The sequence below is a fragment of the Pelecanus crispus genome, chromosome 19 (genome assembly GCF_030463565.1).
Source record: "Pelecanus crispus isolate bPelCri1 chromosome 19, bPelCri1.pri, whole genome shotgun sequence".
NCBI lineage: Eukaryota > Metazoa > Chordata > Aves > Pelecaniformes > Pelecanidae > Pelecanus > Pelecanus crispus.
In genome coordinates this window covers 641,379-660,790 of record NC_134661.1, presented here as the reverse complement: position 1 = coordinate 660,790, position 19,412 = coordinate 641,379, and the positions used below count along the sequence as shown (strand labels likewise).

The 19,412-nt window shown below is 47.7% G+C and overlaps 1 protein-coding gene across 1 annotated transcript in view; it reads left to right on the top strand.

Moving 5' to 3' along the window:
• The first annotated feature begins 834 nt into the window (after positions 1-834).
• CDON (cell adhesion associated, oncogene regulated) overlaps positions 835-19,412 on the top strand; it is a 38,047-nt gene continuing 19,469 nt past the window's right edge. The window contains exons 1-10 of the mRNA XM_075723267.1: positions 835-910; positions 3,075-3,347; positions 6,464-6,610; positions 6,945-7,088; positions 7,520-7,807; positions 8,669-8,938; positions 10,028-10,381; positions 14,302-14,582; positions 16,409-16,583; positions 17,664-17,792. Coding sequence (XP_075579382.1) covers positions 835-910; positions 3,075-3,347; positions 6,464-6,610; positions 6,945-7,088; positions 7,520-7,807; positions 8,669-8,938; positions 10,028-10,381; positions 14,302-14,582; positions 16,409-16,583; positions 17,664-17,792 — 2,137 coding nt within the window. The remainder of the gene's footprint in view (positions 911-3,074; positions 3,348-6,463; positions 6,611-6,944; positions 7,089-7,519; positions 7,808-8,668; positions 8,939-10,027; positions 10,382-14,301; positions 14,583-16,408; positions 16,584-17,663; positions 17,793-19,412) is intronic.

The window sequence follows — 19,412 nt, the reverse complement described above, 5'->3', positions numbered from 1 at the left end:
CTATGACGTAGTTTGCGTTTTGGTGGTTCCATGATGTAGTTTGCATTTTTTTGGTGCTGAAAGGGAGATCTTGTATAGCAGAATGGTCAGGTGTGATATGGCCAGGGAAAGGACCTCTTGTAGAAGCAGCGGTGTAGGTAAAAGCACACATAATGGATGCCCCAGGAGTATACATGAGAAAGCAGTATTGGTTTGGGAATATAAAGGAGAACGAGATTAATATCGGTGATTTCTTTTCGGTAGGCATTTGCCATTGGTTGGCTGTAAAGCGCGCTCGAAGGAGCGAGCCGATGACGTGTCTCAGTGAGCAGGTTTAGAGCGATGATGAGCGGTAGCTGCATCGCAGGGTGTAGATTCATAAAAACTTGTAAAACAAGTGTAGCCTGGTGATAGATGGTCAAATGATTATTGTTTGCAAACAATATTATCTCCAATAGATAAGCTGTTTACTTTGGACTTCAGTTCCTCTGGTTGGAAAGTAGTCTAATTAATCAAGGCAGTACGGTTCGGCGCGGATGCCTCATACCCCAGCTGTGGAAAAAAATCTTATATTAAGAATAGTACTTGGAAACGTAGTTAACTTCAACTTCTAACTCATTTTTACAGATGGTTTCTATATTGCAAAGAATATTGGCTGTTTCCTGGCTGCGCTTTTTTTTTTTTTTTTTTTTTTTTTTTTTTTTTTTTTCAAAAACCCCAAACACTTTGTTGTAAGAGAGTTAAAAGACTAACTCCTGAAACTTACAGTAGACATCTGTTTGTTTGTTTTGTAGCTGTTTCGGTGCCTCATCTTAGTCTGGAGCTTGGTGCTTTCAACTTCTGTAATCTGGCGCTATGCATCCAGATCCTGGACGCTTACAGGCACTGCTCTTCATCGCTGCCGCGGGTCTCATCGCTGCCACGAGTTCAGGTAAGGCCTTCTCGCCCGAGCCGAGGTGACTTGCTCGGAGGTTTTGGAGGTTGAACCCGCGCATTCGAACGAGCAGCGATCGGGAGGACGTCTCGAAGTGGCCAACTTTAATGCATGTTACCCATAATCCGCTTTTAAGGAAGCGCGGAGCACGTAAATGCGTTCTTAAGCTGAATATATGACTTTGCTTTTGAAAACTTGGCTCAGAACAAGTGCTAGGATGTGGAAGACTCTCACTTACGTAGGTTTGTTCTTCTTGTCTCCGTGGACTTAGCTGGACGGCGATTTTTGCTGCGCACAGTGCGCCTTGCGTTCCCATGGGGCTGGGAGGGGTTTGAAATTTGCAGGGGGAAAGGGGAATCGGATCTTTGAAACGCGAACGCTGATGCGTGGCTGCAGTTGGAACAGCTCTCGCGTTAAAAAAAGAAGAGGGATGGTTTTAATTGACACATCTGCTCTGTGTAGTCAGCTTGTCTTAACGTAACCACACAAAAAAGAAGCTTTTACTACTTTTAGCACTTCATAGCCAATCGTTATAAGCAAATGGGATAAATTTTATTTTTCAAGCAGTCATAGGAGATAAATTCCAGCTGCAGGGTCACTGCTACCAATTTTGACTTTTGCACTAAGCACAAAGTGTTGGTGTCACAAGCAAGGGCAGGGGCGAAGATGAAAGTAACGGTGCAATTTCATAGCTGTTGGTGGCTAGGAAACCAAAAAGGTCGTTGCTTTTCTCTTATCCCTGGAAATTCAAACCAAACTAATAGGAAAACCAGTTTTCTAATTAAAAGCTAAAAATGGACATCTGGAGTCCCGCGAAATGCTTGGATACCATTTTTATGGATTTAATCTTTTTTGTTAAGTGAAGCCACACTTTAATTTCCAGTTTTATTTTATGTTTATGCAGATAGTTTGTGGTTCTGTTAAAAATGCGCAGTTTCTCATCTGAAACTCATCTATATAAACAGAGCTTGGATGGACTGACTTTAGAAGAAAAGCATGAGCTGAGGGCCCCACCTACAAGAAAGCCATCTCTTACTTGGATGTCATTTAATATCGCTTTCACCCGTGCTATCTGGAATTCCGTAGCTTATTTACAAACGAGAAATTGTTTTCCCCCGCCACTGTGTCTATTTTTAAATTTATGGGTTTTTTTCTCCCATATTTCCAACCAAATAGGAGTTATCGGTGTTAAATGCCTTTTGCTTGCTCCCTTCATACAAAATCTTGAGCGCAGAATTCCATAGAAAACAAATGGAAATAATTCCCAGTGTTTCATTGGCCAGGATAGGAAAAAATTTCTTCCAACAAGCAGGAATTTTCTTCTGGCAAATAAATGGACTCTCATAACCAAGTTTTGTGGAACTGAACCTTTTATTTATTAGCAGCTTTTCCTGTTTCTGTTCATCTTTACTCAGTAAGGATAATGGATGCCCAATTCATCATTCTCGTCCCGATGAAGTCCATGTATTTGGAATTAATAAGAGCCTTTGCTGTTCCCCCAGCTTTCTCTGCCCTGCTATTTTTAATTAGTTCTGCAGACTCGGAGGCGGTTCTGCATAAATACCTGGCAGGCTGCTACCATTTCTAAAATTTTACAAGTCACGTCCGGGCGCATTTCATGCGGGACAGATGAGCTACAGCTGCGTGTTCTCCATCTCTTCAGGTGATGGCTGCTCTTTCACTCCGCATAAATCCAGCGGGATTGCGGTTTTCGCTGGCCCTGGCAAGCGTGACGCCTTTGCCTCCTGCACGCTTGGGGATGCATCTCCCCCTCCCTGCACGCCGAACCTGCCTTCGTTTAATCGCTGTTGCCCTCTTCGTGGGTTTGAATCTTGTCTTGGAAGTTTTCCCTGGCTTTAGAGATAGCGGGGAATCTGTCACGAGTTCCTCTTGCAGAGGAAAAGGCAACGCCCGCTTGAGTATCGCCAGCAACTGGGAGTGGAGGGACCCTTTATTTGTCTGTCTTTGATCTGAATGGTCTTTCAGCAATATTTAACCTTCTGATGAAAGAAGCTTGCCAGGAGCCTTGGGAGCGAGAGCGTTACTATAAAACAGATTATGGTCAGTCTTTTGGACAAGTCAGCGCATCATTAGCCTTACCACATGAGTTCGTGCACAGTGCTCTTCGCCAACTGAATATAATTTTTATTTTTCCTTTTAGATTTAACTCCACGTTTTATTTCCGAGCCCTTGTCTACCGTCCAGAAGTCTGGTGGGCCCGTACAGCTCCGCTGCTCTGCCGAGCCCTCCACGGCTCACCTGTCGTGGCTGTTTAATGGGGAGCCTCTGGACAGCAAGGTGGGAGAAGTGGAAATCCAGCCGGGATCTCTGACAATCGTCGCCCTCGGCCTGTCAGCGTCTGGTCGCTATCAGTGCGTTGCTAACAGCAGCGTGGGCACCGTTCTGAGCAGGCCTGCAACGGTATCGATGGGCAGTAAGTTAATTTTTCCTTATATTCCTTGCTCCTTGCAAATTATATAGACCTCAGCTCGTTTGTATGGCTTGTTTTTCTTTGACTTGTAGAAAACCCATTTTCAAATGTGTGAGTTGTTTTTTTTTCTCAGCCAGTACTTCGTATATGGTCGATTATACACTTTTCACCAATTTTTTTTTTCCTTCTATGTCATCTGAGACCTGTCAGGTGATGCAGCCCTGGAATAGATTCCCCAGAGAGCTTGTGGATCCCTGTCTGTGGTGGGTTGGCCCTGGCGGGACGCCGGGTGCCCACCACAGCCGCTCTATCGCTCCCCTTCTCAACTGGACAGGGGAGAGAAAATACAATGAAAAACTCGTGGGTTGAGATAAGGACAGGGAGATCACTCAGCAGTTACCGTCACGGGCAAACCAGACTCAACTTGGGGAAAATCAGTTTAATTTATTGCCAGTCAAAACAGAGTAGGGTAATGAGAAATAAACCCAAATCTTAAAACACCTTCCCCCACCCCTCCCTTCCTCCTGGGCTCAACTTCTCTCCCGATTTCTCTCCCTCCTCCCCCTGAGCGGCGCAGGGGGACAGGGAATGGGGGTTGGGGGTCAGTTCATCACATGGTGTCTCTGCCGCTCCTTCCTCCTCAGGGGAGGACTCCTCACACTCCTCCCCTGCCCAAGCATGGGTCCCTCCCACGGCAGACAGCCCCCATGAACTGCCCCAGCGTGGGACCCTTCCCTGGGGTGCAGCTCTTCACGAACTGCTCCGGCGTGGGTCCCTCCCGCGGGTGCAGCCCCTCAGGAGCCGTCTGCTCCAGCGTGGGTCCCCCGCAGGGTCCCCAGCCCTGCCACCAAACCTGCTCCAGCCTGGGCTCCTCTCCCCACGGGGCCACAGCTCCTGCCAGGAGCCTGCTCCAGCGTGGGCTTCCCACAGGGTCACAGCCTCCTCCGGGCACATCCCCTGCTCCGGCGTGGGCTCCTCCCCGGGTGCAGGGGGATCTCTGCTCCCCGTGGGCCCCCATGGGTGCAGGGCACAGCTGCCTCGCCATGGGCTGCCCCAGGGGTGCAGGGGAATCTCTGCTCCGTGCCTGGAGCAGCTCCTGCCTCCTCCTGCACTGACCTTGGGGGCTGCAGAGCCGCTCCTCTCGCACATCCGCACTCCAGCTGCAGACTGTGGGTTTTTTTCCCCTTTTTTTTTCCCCATTACCCCAGAGGCACCACCACCGTCGCTGATGGGCTTGGCCTTGGCCAGCGGCGGGTCCGTCTTGGAGCCGGCTGGCGTTGGCTCTGTCGGACATAGCGGAAGCTTTTGGCAGCTTCTCACAGAAGCCACCCCTGTAGCCCCCGCGCTCCCAGAATCTTGCCATGCAAACCTGATACACCATCCTTGGAGGCTTTTAAAGACTCAACTAGACAAAACCACACCTGATCGATTTAGTGTTGGTGATAGAATCATAGAATCGTTTAGGTTGGAAAAGACCTTTAAGATCATCTAGTCCAACCATTAACCTACACTACCAAGTCCACAGTAAACCAATTAAGGGGAGAGTAGCAACCCCACGCCTCCTGGCTTGGTGGCTGGATCATTTATAATGAAAGTAAAAACTAGGAATCACTAAGGTTGGAAAGGACCTCCAAGATCATCAGTCCAACCATCAACCCGACACCCCCATGCCCACTAAACCATGTCCCCAAGTGCCACCTCTGCCCATTTTTTGAACCCCTCCAGGGATGGGGACTCCCCCACCTCTCTGGGCAGCCTGTTCCAATGCTTGACTACCCTTTCTGTGAAGAAATTTTTCCTAATATCCAATCTAAACCTCCCCTAGCCTCATGTTGAGCTGAAGTACCTCAAGAGTCCTGTCCAGCAAATAAAAATATTATCCAGTGAAATAACATTCATTTCAATCAATTGACCTGAAAGTATGAGGTTCCCAAAAGCTTCTCTTCAAAAAGGATTGTGAGAAAGCAACTGAGCTGCCGTGCCGTTGCAGAAGCGTGCGCGAGAGCTGAGGAGAAGTGGGTGGGAATTGTTGCCTGGGAAATAAATGGGAGCTGCAAATCTTTCTTTTTGCTTGTAGCATTTTAGTTGGCCAAAGCTATCTCAGTGTTCTTCAGGTGGGGACAGGCTCCTGTCCTTTTAGGGACAATTTCCCTTCTCTCAGTTGCACTGGTTCTAATCAGTCTTTGCCTTGGTGCTTGATCTGTAAATTATCTGATCTTGAAGGACTTCAGGAGAGGAAGGGTAATGTTTTCCACAGGGAAAGGACGATGTGGTGCTGCAAATGGGAATATAATATTCCACGAGCATGATTTGTCTGCTTGGGATCGCGGGGCTGCCTGAATCAGGCCTTTGTCAAGCACGATTTGAGTGATTTCTCTGTAAGGGTACCTCATCTATGGAGCATGTCCAAAATCCCCATGGGAGGAAAATTTCTTATAAGTGAGAGAAGTAAGTGTTTTGGTAAAGTACTGACCCTTAGCAAGACCCTCTCAAGAGAGCTATAAGGGTGGCTAACATAGAAAAACTTCACAACCTAGAAGATGCTTTGAACGTGAAGGGAGTAGAAGAGCAGCTTTCACACTTTTCTCCTCCTTTTGAGCTTTTAGTAGCAGATTGGAAGGCGCGGTTAGCTGTTGAGGCTTTCTGCTTGCCTCGTTGCTCGTGGCAATGAGCGGGAAGCGCTGCTGTACTCAGTGTTGCGTTAATTATACAGACAATTTAATGTTTCTTACGGACAGGCTTCCTGCTGTTAGCATGAATTGTCTTCTCTGTCGCCTTCAGAGCCCACGATTAGCGCTGCAGTCTTCTCTTGGCAGTGTCATCTCTGCTTGCTTTCCCTGGAGCAGCTGAGCGAACGTAGGAACTATTTTTTCCTTCCTCGCTATTCCCATGTAAAAGCCGGCCCTTTCTATAGTAGGGAAGCATATGTACACAGGAGGGTTTTATGCTGTTACGGACTACAGAAAAGACCATGCCTGTTGATAGGAATGTCCAAACGCTGCACCAGAGAAGATAACCAGCTTGAAACCAGCTCTATTTTAAACACAAATACTGAGCTTACTGCCCTTCCCCTTTCCCAAGCCGTGGCTGCTCTTAACCTTTTACCAATTCTCCTCCAGGTTTAGCTGATTTTGATCCGTCAGCGAAACCTGCCGTGGCAGCGGAGGAAGGAGGTACGGCTTTCATCGGGTGCAAGGTGCCAGAAAGTAACCCTAAAGCACAGGTTCGCTTTCAAGTGCGGGGAAAATGGCTGGAACAATCCACAGGTGAGATGTGCTATGCAACTGGTCAGCAATATAAATATCCAACAAAAGCTTGCCTGGATTTTTTTCTTAGAACTTCGCAGGAGGGGAAAAAAAAAACCCCTCCAGAAACTTGCAGAACTTCCTGTGCAAATCACTTTATCTAAACATACCATTTGTAAATTAATATGCTTTGCACGGCAGCATGATTTCTTTGTGATCCTGCATTTAGACTAGATTGATGTATCTGACAAGTTTTTTAAAAAAAAAAAGATTTTTTTTTTTTTAAAAAGAAAGGAAGCCTTTATTTGAAACCAAGTTAAACGTAATCTTCATTTTCCCTTCCCCACTCGTTTAGGTAACTACCTAGTTCTTCCGTCTGGAAACCTGCAGATTTTGAATGTATCTTTAGAAGACAAAGGGTCCTATAAATGCGCAGCGTACAACCCAGTTACCGGTGATCTCCGAATAGAACCCACTGGGCGTAAGCTCGTCGTCACACGTGAGTATTCAGTTCAGCTTGCCAGAATTAATACCTCTCAAGGGGAATAAATAATATCCCTAGGATTTTAGCGTGGGCGTATCAGCCTAAATATCTGCTGGTCTCAAATACCATGTTATGTAAAATGTGTCCTGCGTTATTTGCACACTCAATTCGTATTTCCCCTTACTGGGGAGGAGCAGCGCGGCTGCTTCTCAAACCCCGAGCGGACAGAGCACTTAGTCCCTGAAAAGGGGATACTGCTAATACTCCCGTCGCCGAACCGATTTCGGAGCGAGACTTCTGGAAGAGAGCATTACAGCATCCTGCTCAGTCCCAAGTATGAGTAGCCAGGTTTGAAGGACACGGCAAACCTCAGGACCGGAGCGGTGGGGTGGGAGAGCGCGGTTTAAAAGACTGGTTGGTGCTAAGCCTCGTCTCCTTTCCTCCAGGCTCTTCCTCAGGTGGCTTCCACATACTTCACCCGCTGGCACCCCAGAGCCTGGCAGTGCCCCGGCACGGCGCTCTGACGCTGGAATGTGTTGTCGGTGGGTTGCCTCCGGCCCCCGTCCGCTGGCTTAAGGATGGCCGGGACGCGCTGAGAAGAGGCAGGTGGAAACTGCTGCACTCCCATCTGGTGACGGACAGGCTTGAGGCGTCGGACTCTGGAAATTACTCCTGCGTGGTGGGAAATGAATTTGGAGTAGTGAAATACGTTAACTATTCACTTACTATACTTGGTAAGAAATAAAGAAATTCTCACGTCTGGGCAACGAACGTTTCGTTTGTATACGTGCTGGTTTTGGCACCTGGTTACAAATAGCCTAACATTCTTTCTCAACCGAAGCGTATTAAAATAAAGAGTAAAGATACGTTCATAAGGACCGTATCTCATCATCTCTCCCAAGTTAAAGTCCATAACTATGTACCTCTCCAAATCCTTCGCAGTCTGAAATAATTAAACAATAAAGGATAGCAAAATCCGAGGGAGGAACCGATCTATTTATTTTTCTGCAGAGTGCCAAGTGTATGTGGGATGCAGTGTCGATAATGCGCCAGGGATCAGATGTTTCTCTGTTGAGGCTGTATATAAGCAAAAAGCTGGCCGGGAGAGGTGATATGTTTGGATGAGGGCAAAAACAAAAGCAAAAGAAATACACTTGGCCTCTTTTGTGTGGCTGCAAGTGGTTCCTAATCTCCCCTTTCCTTGGTAGCAGATTTTCCTGTTGTTTGAGGTTTTTGCTTCCATGGCTGTTTTTGTTTGGTTTTTGAAATGTGTACGTTAGAGTAACTCAGAAAACAGGGTGTTGACACAAAATACACCTTCTGTTATGGGGATATCGCTAAAGAATTATTTTGAAAATACAGGTGGTTTATTTACAGTATTAATGCAAACGTGACTGTTTGGAACAGAAGGGAGAGACCATTAAAATAAGCAAGTGCCTGAGAAAAACAGCTTTAATCTGCGTCGAACTAGAATTACGTGGTGCTTGCTTAGCCTTTTGTACCTGATAAGTTTGCGTAACGTTTCGCAGTATTTTTTCAGGACTTAGGCTAGGATCAACATACAGTGGTTTATGTAAAATTATTTCCCTCTACAGAACCTCCCTCCATCTCCAAGGGACTGCAAGATGAAACCGTGGCCGCTGGAGCGACGGTGCATTTCTGGTGCGAGGTCCGCGGAAGCCCTGCTCCGACCCTCACCTGGCTGCACAACGCAGCTCCCCTCCGTCTCTCTCCGCGGCATCTGCCGTCGGGAAACCGTCTGCGGATCCGCGGCGTCACCCAAGAGGACTCCGGCTTGTACCAGTGTGTAGCGAACAACGGCGTTGGATTTGTGCAGTCCACTGGGAGACTCCGTGTCCAGCCGGGTAGGAGCACTTGTAGCCCTCAAGAACTCAAATTAAGCGTTTGCGCTTCAAGCTTTATTCTGTTCCCTCCGCTCCCGGATTATGTATTGATTTGTTTCTGACCACTGTTTGTAGCAAACCTTACAAAGAAGGTGCTTTCGGTTGAGTCTTAAGAGATGTAGGTGTTTCGGGGGTAGCATGGTTACTTGATACTTAAAACCTAGATTACCAGCTGCAATTAAGTCAGTTTATGATTGAATTTGACGCGATTTATTCTTAAATAGAATCAGGGTCCTGTTGTGCTGGATGAGCTGGTAGTCTTAGCAGTATTGGCCGACGAGTAATTACGCCTGTTCCATATCCTCCAGTTTACAAAACGATCGTCAGATTTGGGGTTAATGCACACTTGTTCAAAGAATGGGTAGATGTGGCACTTGGGGACATGGTTTAGTCTAGTCTGCCCTTGATTGGTTTAGAGTGGACTTGGCAGTGTAGGTTAATGGTTGGACTGGATGATCTTAAAGGTCTTTTCCAACCTAAACGATTCTATGATTCTGTGATTCCCCTCTATCAGATTAGCAGGTACCGAGAGTCTTTTGGATCACTCTTTGCAGTCTAAGATACTTTCTAATACCTGGAGAACTTGATTTCTGCTAGTAGAAGGATGTTAGCGAGACCGTTGCTGTTCCCGTTCTCTCCCCGTCATGCGCAGTTGAGGCTTTTGACCTTCCCTGTCCCTATTCAGATTGATGTGAGCTGCGCAGAGGCCGAGCAGCTATTTGGTGACCCGCTTGTCTGCCGAGCGGACTAAGCCGGTCTTGCCTGCACCGCATTCCTCGCTGACAGTCAAGTCTTCGTTATTTAGCAAATTGGAAGTGTGGTTTGAGCGTAGCTTTCTATCAGCCTCCTCTGAGCGCAAGTCTTGGCTGATCTCTTCAGTCTGGAAAGGAAGTCTGGAGGGGCTGTCTAGAGAAGAAGTAACTGTTTGGATGGTTAAAAAGAAGCATGCGTGACTTTTTTAATTGTATCAACTCACTTTGGCATTAAGCGTCACGTTCCTTAGCCAAATTTATTCTTTGCTGGTTTTTTTTTTTCTTTTTTCCCCCCTAGGCAAAGGCTCTAGGCCAGTCATAGTCTCTCCACCCGCAAGTGTCACTGTGCGAGACGGTGGGGACGTTACGCTGTCTTGCAATGCCACTGGCCTACCCGGTCCTGCAATCCGCTGGTACGACAGCAGAGGACTTATTACCAGCCACCCTTCCCAGGTGCTTCGTTCGAAACCGCAGAAACCTCCTCAAGCAGCGCTGGGCAGCGCCGCTGCGGCGCCCGCCTACGTCTCCATGTCTCAAGCGGGCTCGAGCTCCTTGCACGTGAGGAACGCGACTCCTGAGCGTGCCGGGGAGTACACGTGCGAAGCCATCAACGAGCACGGCTCCGCGATGTCAAGAGCCTTCCTTACAGTCGGTAAGCTTGAAGCACAAAATTGCACAGTCGGCTCCCCGATTTAGGGGAGAAATGCCTCAAAATAAGAAATTAACGGCAGGTAGGCGGTGCGGGTGTGCTGGGGAGACGAAGCAGAGGAGGCTGAGCTGTCTTCGTGGACCAGTTCCTCCCTTAGGTAGGGTAGAGGAAGAAACGGCTGCGTGTCTTGCGTGGACTTAGCATTCTTAGACGTGATAAAAACTATCCAAGGGCGGGGTGGTTTTATTTCTTGAAATTGCTAGTAGGAAAAAGCAGTTCTTATACTAAAGGCAAGATGGGACAGAGAGATCGCCTTTCTTCACACTGGAGTATTATGTGATGTTAATAACAGGTTTAAGCTCCCCCAAGTTCCCTTCACAAGAACGAAGATGCAGATTTTTAGTTACATGAAGTGACTTAAGTTTCTCAGCTCTTTCAGCGTCTTGCCTTAGTGAATTTAGCTGAATGTCAGTGGGATTTAAGGTCAGCGGAATTCAATATGTGGCCCCATATTTAAAGTTCTTCGCTACCGCCGATTAGAGTTTAAAACTCGTGTAAATGATTTGAAAAGATGCTTGGAAGGTTCACTTAGAGGAAGAAAGAAAGAAGAAACCTCAAGAAAGCGAACCCATCATATAGTTTTATAAATAAGTTATTGTTAGACCTTGCCGAGTGGAAACACAAAACTAAATATCATCCCAGAATTCAGTCTGTGTCAAACAGAAAAAATCCCACTGCGTTGCCTCAGAATTTTATGGCAGTAAGTTCAATTTTAATGTTTTGTTTATTAACTTTTATCGGTTTCTAATATGTTGTGCTAGCTGCTGATTATGGTGCGGAGGGTGGTTAAGGCATTTGGTTTTGATATAAAAGTCCTTAAGTCGTTTCTGGGAGCTGTTAGGGTTTTAGAACAGTTCCCAGCCGTGCCAAAAGGCATGCTCAAACATTTAGATGTTCTAATGAAGAATTCGTGCCAGGTAACGCTTCCGAAGCACCTGAACAACTTAAGCTGGGATTCCAGCGTGTTTCTTTGGTAGTAGGATCAACTTAAGCAGCTCTCGGCCTCAGCAGCTCGTTCCTGTAATTTGCCTGGTACAAGCACACAGTAAGAGAGCTTATTTGGCTGAAAAATAGATCTTTTTTTTTCCTTTCTGCTGGATCTATTCCACGATGTGATTCATCGTACGGTCTTAAAAGCGGGCAGGGCAACTTAAGCCACCATCAAAGTGAGAAACCACCAAAATGTGAAATGATAGCCTTAGGATCCTATACCCATGGCACTTACTTCAAGTCTTTTTTAGACAGTTGTGCTGTTTGCGTACATGGCAGTAGCTTCCCAGAGCTACGAAACACAGGGTTAATTCTCCGAAATAACTTCACCTAATGGAAGTGAAAGAGAGAAATACACTCCAGGAAGTCTGAGTAGCAGGCAGGTTAGTGTAAAACACCAGAAAGAGTAGAATTTCTCGTTGGTAGGTAGGTGACGCAGCGGAGAGCAGGCTGAAGCTGTCTTTTACAGAAGCCAGGCACCTCTGAGGAGTCTTAGGGTGATGTGAAAGACTTGCCAGGCGTGGGTGACTTCACTGATCTGCTGTGTTCAGCTTTTCGGGGTGCTTTCCCAGCCTGTGCTAAGGTGCTTGGAGAGCTCCTTAAGGAGGGAGGATCCTCCCGTTGTTTTAGAAGCAGGGGCGCAACGCCTGGGATTAGCGATCGCTTCGCCCGGCGGAGACAAAATACAAAGGTTGCTCTGCTGCCGTGCAAGCCCCGGGCGTGCCGGCGGGTTGAAATCTGCTTGCCCGTTTGCACCCCTCTTTCAAGAAGGGTGCAGAAGAAGTAGAAAAGGCGCTGCGAAGCACGGCGGGTGGGTTCGTGGGAGCGTGGAATAGTTTCTGCAGGAGGAGAGGCCGAAAAGGCGAGGGCTCCTTACCTTCAAAACCAGGCAGCCGGAGGGGAGACACGATAGCGAGCTGTAAAATACTGGTTGTTACGGAGAATGCGAGGAAAAGCTACGAATACGTTCTTCGGATGCCCGAATTTGGGACATTTGGTCCTTCTCTGGTTGCTGTCGGAGGCAGGATTTGGGGCGCGTGCAGCCTTTTTGTCTGACCCAACTCGGCGCTGCATGTTTCGCAGTGGGGCCGGGAAGCCGAGGAAGAAGAAGGTGGCTGAGGGGAAAGGGATGGCACTAAAAGCAACAGCCAAAAAAAGTTGCATAATGACACAGCAGCGAAGAGGAGTGTGGTGTGCTGGTTTATGCGGGTAGCAATTATGCCAGAAACGTAGCAAAAAGAGCTTAGATCCAAATTGCTGAATGGAAATTGTTACCCGGGGGTTGTTTTCCAACGCAAAAACACAAACTCCTTGCCGGTTGTTGACGACTCCCCTCTCGGGGCAATAAACAGAGCAGCGACGGCAGGTCTCCTGTCACCAGCCTAAACCACAACTAATCCCCCGCGCGCGCGGGTCCACTTCCCCCGTGGCGGCAGGCGTCAAACCGTGCTGCGCCCACCCACAAATCCTCCGGGTCCACCACAACTGCAGCGGGCCTCCTGCCTCCGCCGGCGCGTACGGCATTTGTTTCCAATATCGACGCCCGGCGGCGCGTCCCTTTCCCGCTGCTTCGCTGACAGTCGTAGATACCCTCGCGCTTGGAGACCGTGCTGGGGGCGTCTCGACGCTGTAAGCAAACCCCGTCTGGCGTTGGGGGCGTCCTCCCCGCATCGTTCCCTTCTCCCCGTCTCCAAATTCTGTGGCGTTGCTAAATAAATGGGAAGAAACAAACGAGGAACGCTTGCTGAGAGCGTGTCTTCAATTTGAAAAGAGAATTTTCCTGCCCAGCTTTTTTAAAAAAGTGGCCAAAAATAGCAGCCACACTTGCTGCTGGTATTTTAATGGAGGTTTGGAGGAATCCGAGTCAGCCAGGCTAACACTGCCTAGGCTTTACATTACCGAGGAATTTGTTTGTTTTGTAAACCAAGTTCCCTTCATTCCCTTCCCCTTCCAGACCCCGGCATGTAACGTAAACCTACACAAATCTGAAAGGACGGACAGGGCTGAGAACATCTGGCAGCCCCGGCACTGCAGCGTGCAACCTCGAGGAGCTGCGCTGCTTCCCAAACGCTCTCATTTTAAGCGCTGATGTTTGCTTGTCCTGCGTGATCTCAGATGGCCAACCTGCCACCCCTTTCCTGCCTGGAATGCTGACAAGCCCTGCATGGGCCGAACAGGGCTTTTTTTTGTCTTGCAGCCTCTTTCCAACTACTGATACTATGTTGGTTTTTTTTTTTTTTTTCATACCAGGCAAAGTAAATAGGATGGAGGAGGCTGGAGCAGGATTTCTAGAAATGCGTTGGTATTAAATTGCATGTTAGATCTGCCTGTAAACTGAGTTTACTCTCAGCATAAATTTTCAGATGAAGTAGTCGAGTCATGCAACTTTTCAAAGCTGATCAAAATTACAGCTAAAACCTCAGAAACTGAGGCAGGAGAATGTCCTCTTGTGTGCACGCCAGTCCAGGCCATGAAAAGTTCCTTGTACAACTGTGATTAATTTAAAATTACTCCCCTTGTGTTGCAAGTGTAGCTATTTTTTTTTTTTTTTTTCTTTTAACATGCATTGCCACTGCTTGATTTATCGGAGGTACTTGTCAAACCGTTCCTGTGGATGTCACGCTTCAGGTTTTCTCTCTTTGCTAATGTAGGGGGGAAAAAGCAAAACAACAAATGCTGTTCTGCCCTGAAAAAACAGCCAGCATGCGAGGGTGCAGCTTGGCACCGGGCTCGGGTCTGCGCGGGCACCTCTGGAACTGGCTTTTTGCAGCAGGGCTCGTTTGCAAATGACGCTCTTAAATGATTTAGTGTCCCCTGTGCGCGGGGCAGGCGTACGTCATCTTGGAGATGTAACCAGATTCCTCCCTTCGCAGTTCCTTTGGAAACTGGCACGAAAGCAGGAGAAACGCCTCACGTGGAGATTGCCCAGAGCGACGAAAGCGACGGTGATTTTGGTGCAGAAACGGCGTTTTCAAGCTCGCCTCCGACAAAACCGCATTTGGCTGCGACGGAAAAAGCCTCCAGTGCTCCCCCCGAAGCCCCCATCATCCTCAGCCCCCCGCAGACGCTGAAGCCGGACACCTACAACCTGGTGTGGCGTTCGGGGAGGGATGGGGGCTTGCCCATCAACGCCTATTTTGTCAAATACCGCAAGGTAACGTTTCTCCGTAGCGTCGAAGCGGCGCAGATGGAGTTCATTCTTTCGGGTCTCGCGAGGAACCAAGAATTGTTGCAGCGCTGGCGTTAACGAGAGCGTGGTGTCGGGCCAGGGAGAGTACCGAATGTAGCTTGGCCACACAGGCAGCTCATTTTAGGGATGACTGAAGTTGGTCACAAGCACACTGTTCTATCCGGTTTTAAGTGAGATCTGTTCAGCAGAGCCCGGGCTTTTATTTCCTTTACGGTATCATTATGGTCCATGGGGAATGAGGCTCCGGGGCGTGTTGTGCACGACTTCAGCGTTGTTAAAAATGCATTCGTGAGAGCAGGCTTGAATCTGGTAGGTACGCTTGAGATCAGAAGGGAAGCTGAGTGTTAGCCTAACACGTCAAAGAGTTTGCTACTCTGCCTCCCAAAGAGACCCTGTTAAACTCAAGTTACCAAATAGGAAGGCGAACTAAAATTTCCGAAGCGGATACCTACCGTGTCCTTAAAAATGGTGTGCCAGCAGTGAGCTCTCTTGATGAAAGTCAGCAGCGAGCAATGCCTGCTCCCGTTCTTCTAAGCAAACAGTTTTCTGCATGGCAAAGCTGTTTGGTTTATTTTTCATAAGCTTTTTAATCCTCTACATCCTGATCTTGTCTTAGCCTGGGGGGAATGCTTAGATTTTTGACCTGTTAGTTCCTGAAAACCTAGTGCCAAAGTCTGTTGATACAATTTCTCATCCAGAGGTGGTTGGTTCACATAAGCACCGAAAGCTTTGAATACTTCTTTGACCTTTTTGATGCTTACCCTTCACTCATAACAATCCTTTCCACACTGAATGTGCTCACTCATGCGTTTCTCGGCGGGGAGTTTACCATGCTTTTTTAGGGTGGTGTCCTCTTTGTGTCATGAAATTATTTTATTGATTTCTCTCTTCTCAAAAAACAAAAATGTTGGGGGAATAAAAGCCTTAGAGTGGTTGCTTCAGAAGAAAATACTTGAGCAAAGACCTCTGGCATAACCTTTGATAATCCACAGCGTTTAGATCTGCCTTCCATGTTTTATTAAAGTCTTATATTGTTTGGTAGTTTATTTTTGGTAGAATCTTTGACTTTTCCTTTGGGATTTGGGGTAATGTTTTCCTGCAAAGGTCAAGCGTTAAGAGACTACCCTGAATCTCTTCCCTTTCTTAAACGGAGCTGGTGATTTCACTGTTAAATTAAAAAGTTTTTTTTAAAAAAAAAAAAGTTAAAAAAGGGGTTTTTTTAAAGAAAAAAAGCATGCATTAATAAAAAACAAATCTTTGGTCTCCCTGCTGACTTTTTTTCCCAGCCTCGAGAAGTAACTAAGACATACTTTTTGTTGCCCATTTTAGCCAATAAATATTTTAAAATGCTGAAGTACAGGAAAAGCTGGGATAGTTCAGGGAACATACCTTTCGCATTAGGGTGTTGGGTCCAGCCCTTCAGTGTCACCCACGCTGCCAGCGAAAGGCTGACTGAAGTCTTTAAGATCATGTGCTCTCTTGCTAGTTTTAGGCACAAGTAAAAATGACCATTTTTTTCCAAAAGCAAGTGCGCGCGCGTGGATGGAGAGGGGAAAATTAAGTCACGTTCATCGCAGGAGCGCCGTCAAAGGAGTTGCTAAAGCGCTGATTTCTGGCAGAAGCGCTCGGGAGACGCAGCGTAGGTAGATAGGGGAAAACACAAGGAGTTTGGGCAAGTGGCAGAGCTCCTTCAGATGCTTGTGCGTGCCAGCGATGAGAGATTTGAGTATCGCCCCGGGTTCTGCGCGATTCGCGGCTGACGTTGCTCTTTCCCTCCCTGTCCGGTGCAGCTGGACGACGGCGTCAGCGCGGCGGGAAGCTGGCACACGGTGCGCGTCCCTGGCAGCGAGAACGAGCTGCGGCTCACCGAGCTGGAGCCGTCCAGCCTCTATGAAGTTTTAATGGTGGCGAGGAGCGCTGCTGGCGAAGGCCAGCCTGCCATGCTGACATTTCGCACCAGCAAAGGTAGGTGCAGCACAATGTGCCCTGTGTCCTGGGCTTTCGGGAGGACATTTATTTAAATTACATCAGCTGTTATGTTGTCTGCTAAGCCGTATATGAAATGCTCTGCGAGTTAATTGCTAAAGAACAGCCTGTAATGAGGAAAATAGCCGTGGGGCAAACTTTCCTGAGCGTTACCAGGGCTGTTGGTAAGTAAAAGCTATTAAAAGCTTGATAATATTATTTTTGGGATGATTATTAAGATTTATACTGTAGGGTTCCTCTTGCTTAAAGGAGCCAAGCCCTTGTCCTTGTCCCGGTTTTTCAGAGTATCACAAGAGAAACCCTCTGCACCACCAAGTTTTCATATATCAACCAAACTGCTTCTGGTCTGCTTTGCAGACACCTCAGGGAAAATATCTCAGCTGACCAGAAGCCAGCTGTTTTGATAGCTGCGTGCAGACGGGCAAGCAAAAGAGCATTTCTAATCAAAGCTATTTTATTTTTTCTTTCAAGCTTGGACACTGGTGGCTGTACTCTTAAGCGTACAAGCAATCAGATAGTCTTCATGCTTCTGTACAAGAACCAGAGAGCTTAAAATCTTATTAGGAATGTAACGTATTTGTGAATTCCGTGAATTCATGATGCGTATGTACGGCCACAGGCCAAAACTCCACTCAGCCCGGTATCCTGGCTCCAGCTGTGACCAAACCCAGCTTCCATGGCATTTTTAGTGAACCTCTTTCTCTAGACGTGGATTTCGGTGTGCAGTTTTCACCACCTGTTTTGATTGCACAATGAGGGAGGGCTTTGAAGCCCAGGCGGGAGCCGGCGGCATCGCCGCAAAGCGTGGTACTGCAGGTGAACGGTCGCGTATCCGCAGCGCAGGAGTCCCTGGGCTGGTGGGGGAAATCTCCTCTCCTGCTCCCCTGAAGAAACTCCCCAGTCGCTCTCCTGACTGTTTGGCTTGTGATTTAGAGCCAGGGCTTCCCTCCCCGCGCTGTAGCGAGTGATCTTGCGGAGTGAGCGTATTGCGAGAGGCAGCGAACAGCGTTTTCTTACCCAACCCCTGAGCTGATGTACTGTGTATCGAATGTTTCTTAGAAAGAACATCATCCTCAAAAAACACTCAGGCTCCGTCTCCGCCAGCAGGCGTTCCCAAACATCCCGTCGTCCACGAAGGGACAAACAATTTCGGTGTTGTCCTTCCAGAGCTGTCTCGACACAGCGGAGGTAGGTGTATGGATGGTTTGCAACCCGTGTGCTGAAGGCTGTGTTGCAAACAGATGCGTCTCGGTTAACTTGTGGCTATTACTGCTCTAGGCGCTTGGACTACCTCCTTTATTTCCTTTTTATTCCTTAGGCCTCTTTGATACATGTATTTTTCCTCTCTTGTGGGGCTTCTGTGAGTGAGGTCAGACATCCGCCAGATTTTCTGTTCTTCTCTGTGTTTGCAGAGTGAAAGATCGTAGTTCATGCTTTTGGGATTAACTGGAAGGTTACCTTTTTCCAGTCAGTGACTTAGCGTTTTAAGTCCCTGCCTCGATACCTCGGGTTTCCACAGCAATGTTAAGTCACCAGGTAGCAGTGCATTTCTTACAGACTGCGGCATCTGTGGTGGGCTGCCTGAAGCTGTGAATTTAGCAAATTGTCGTGGTTCAGCCCCAGGCAGCAGCTCAGCACCACGCAGCCGCTCACTCACTGCCCCTGCCCCGATGGGATGGGGGAGAGAATTGGAGGAGTGAGAGTGAGAAACACTCCTGGGCTGAGATAAGAACAATTTAATAATTGAAATAAAGTAAAATAGTAATGATAATAATAACAATATAATAATGATAATAACAATATACAAAGCAGGCGATGCACAATGCAATTGCTCACCACCCGCCGACCGATACCCAGCCAGTTCCCGAGCAGCAGTCGCTGCTCCCCGGCCAACCCCCCCAGTTTCTATACTGCCCATGATGCTGTATGGTATGGCATAGCCCTTTGGTCAGTTTGGATCAACTATTCTGGCTGTGCCCCTGGCAGAGCATGGGAAGCTGAAAAGCCCTTGACTGGCATAAGCAGTACTGAGCAACAACTAAACCATCAGCGTGTTATCAGCATTCTTCTCTTACTAAATCCAAAACACAGCACTATGCCTGCTACTAGGAAGAAAATTAACTCTATCCCAGCTGAAACCAGGACACAAATGCATGTCCTAATCCAGCCAACATGTAATATGTCAAAGGATGCTGTTACCTGCATGTGTGGCTCTCAGAAAATAAGTCTTTCACGTGTAACCCACGTTCTTGCTGCTCATTTTTAAACCTGCGGTTGCTTTTTGCAAAATACTCTTGGTTTTCTCTTCCACTGTGAAAAGATCCAGAGGAGGAGGGGAAATGGGAAATGGCTGTGTCGGAGGTTTAAGTTCTCAAAGTGGATTATATCTGTTTTGGATGTTTTCCTGCGGCTTCCCAGGGATGGGCTTATTTCTGATGGCAAGAAGACGCAACCACTTCCCAGTAGGTGTGATCCCAGTAGGTGTGATTTTTAGCCTGGTTTCCAGTGAAAGCAGCACGCGTATAGTCCTTTTTGTCATCACCCCAGCCTTTGAACTCATTGACCTGATGCAGGCAAATTTACTCGGGAGCCGAGACCTCAAAGGTGATTTGGTGTCTAAAGTTTGGGTAAAACCAAAGGGGAGCGGAGAGGTGTATTAATAATGCAGGTGAGGAGCGCTGCACGCTTCTGACAGTGCTAAATGTCGGAGGAGCCGCACGAGGGGACAGCTTTGGTGTGCCCGGCTGCAAATGTTCAGCCTGCTTCATGCCCCCAAAGCTGCCAGCTTGCTGTCCCTTGCTCGGTTCC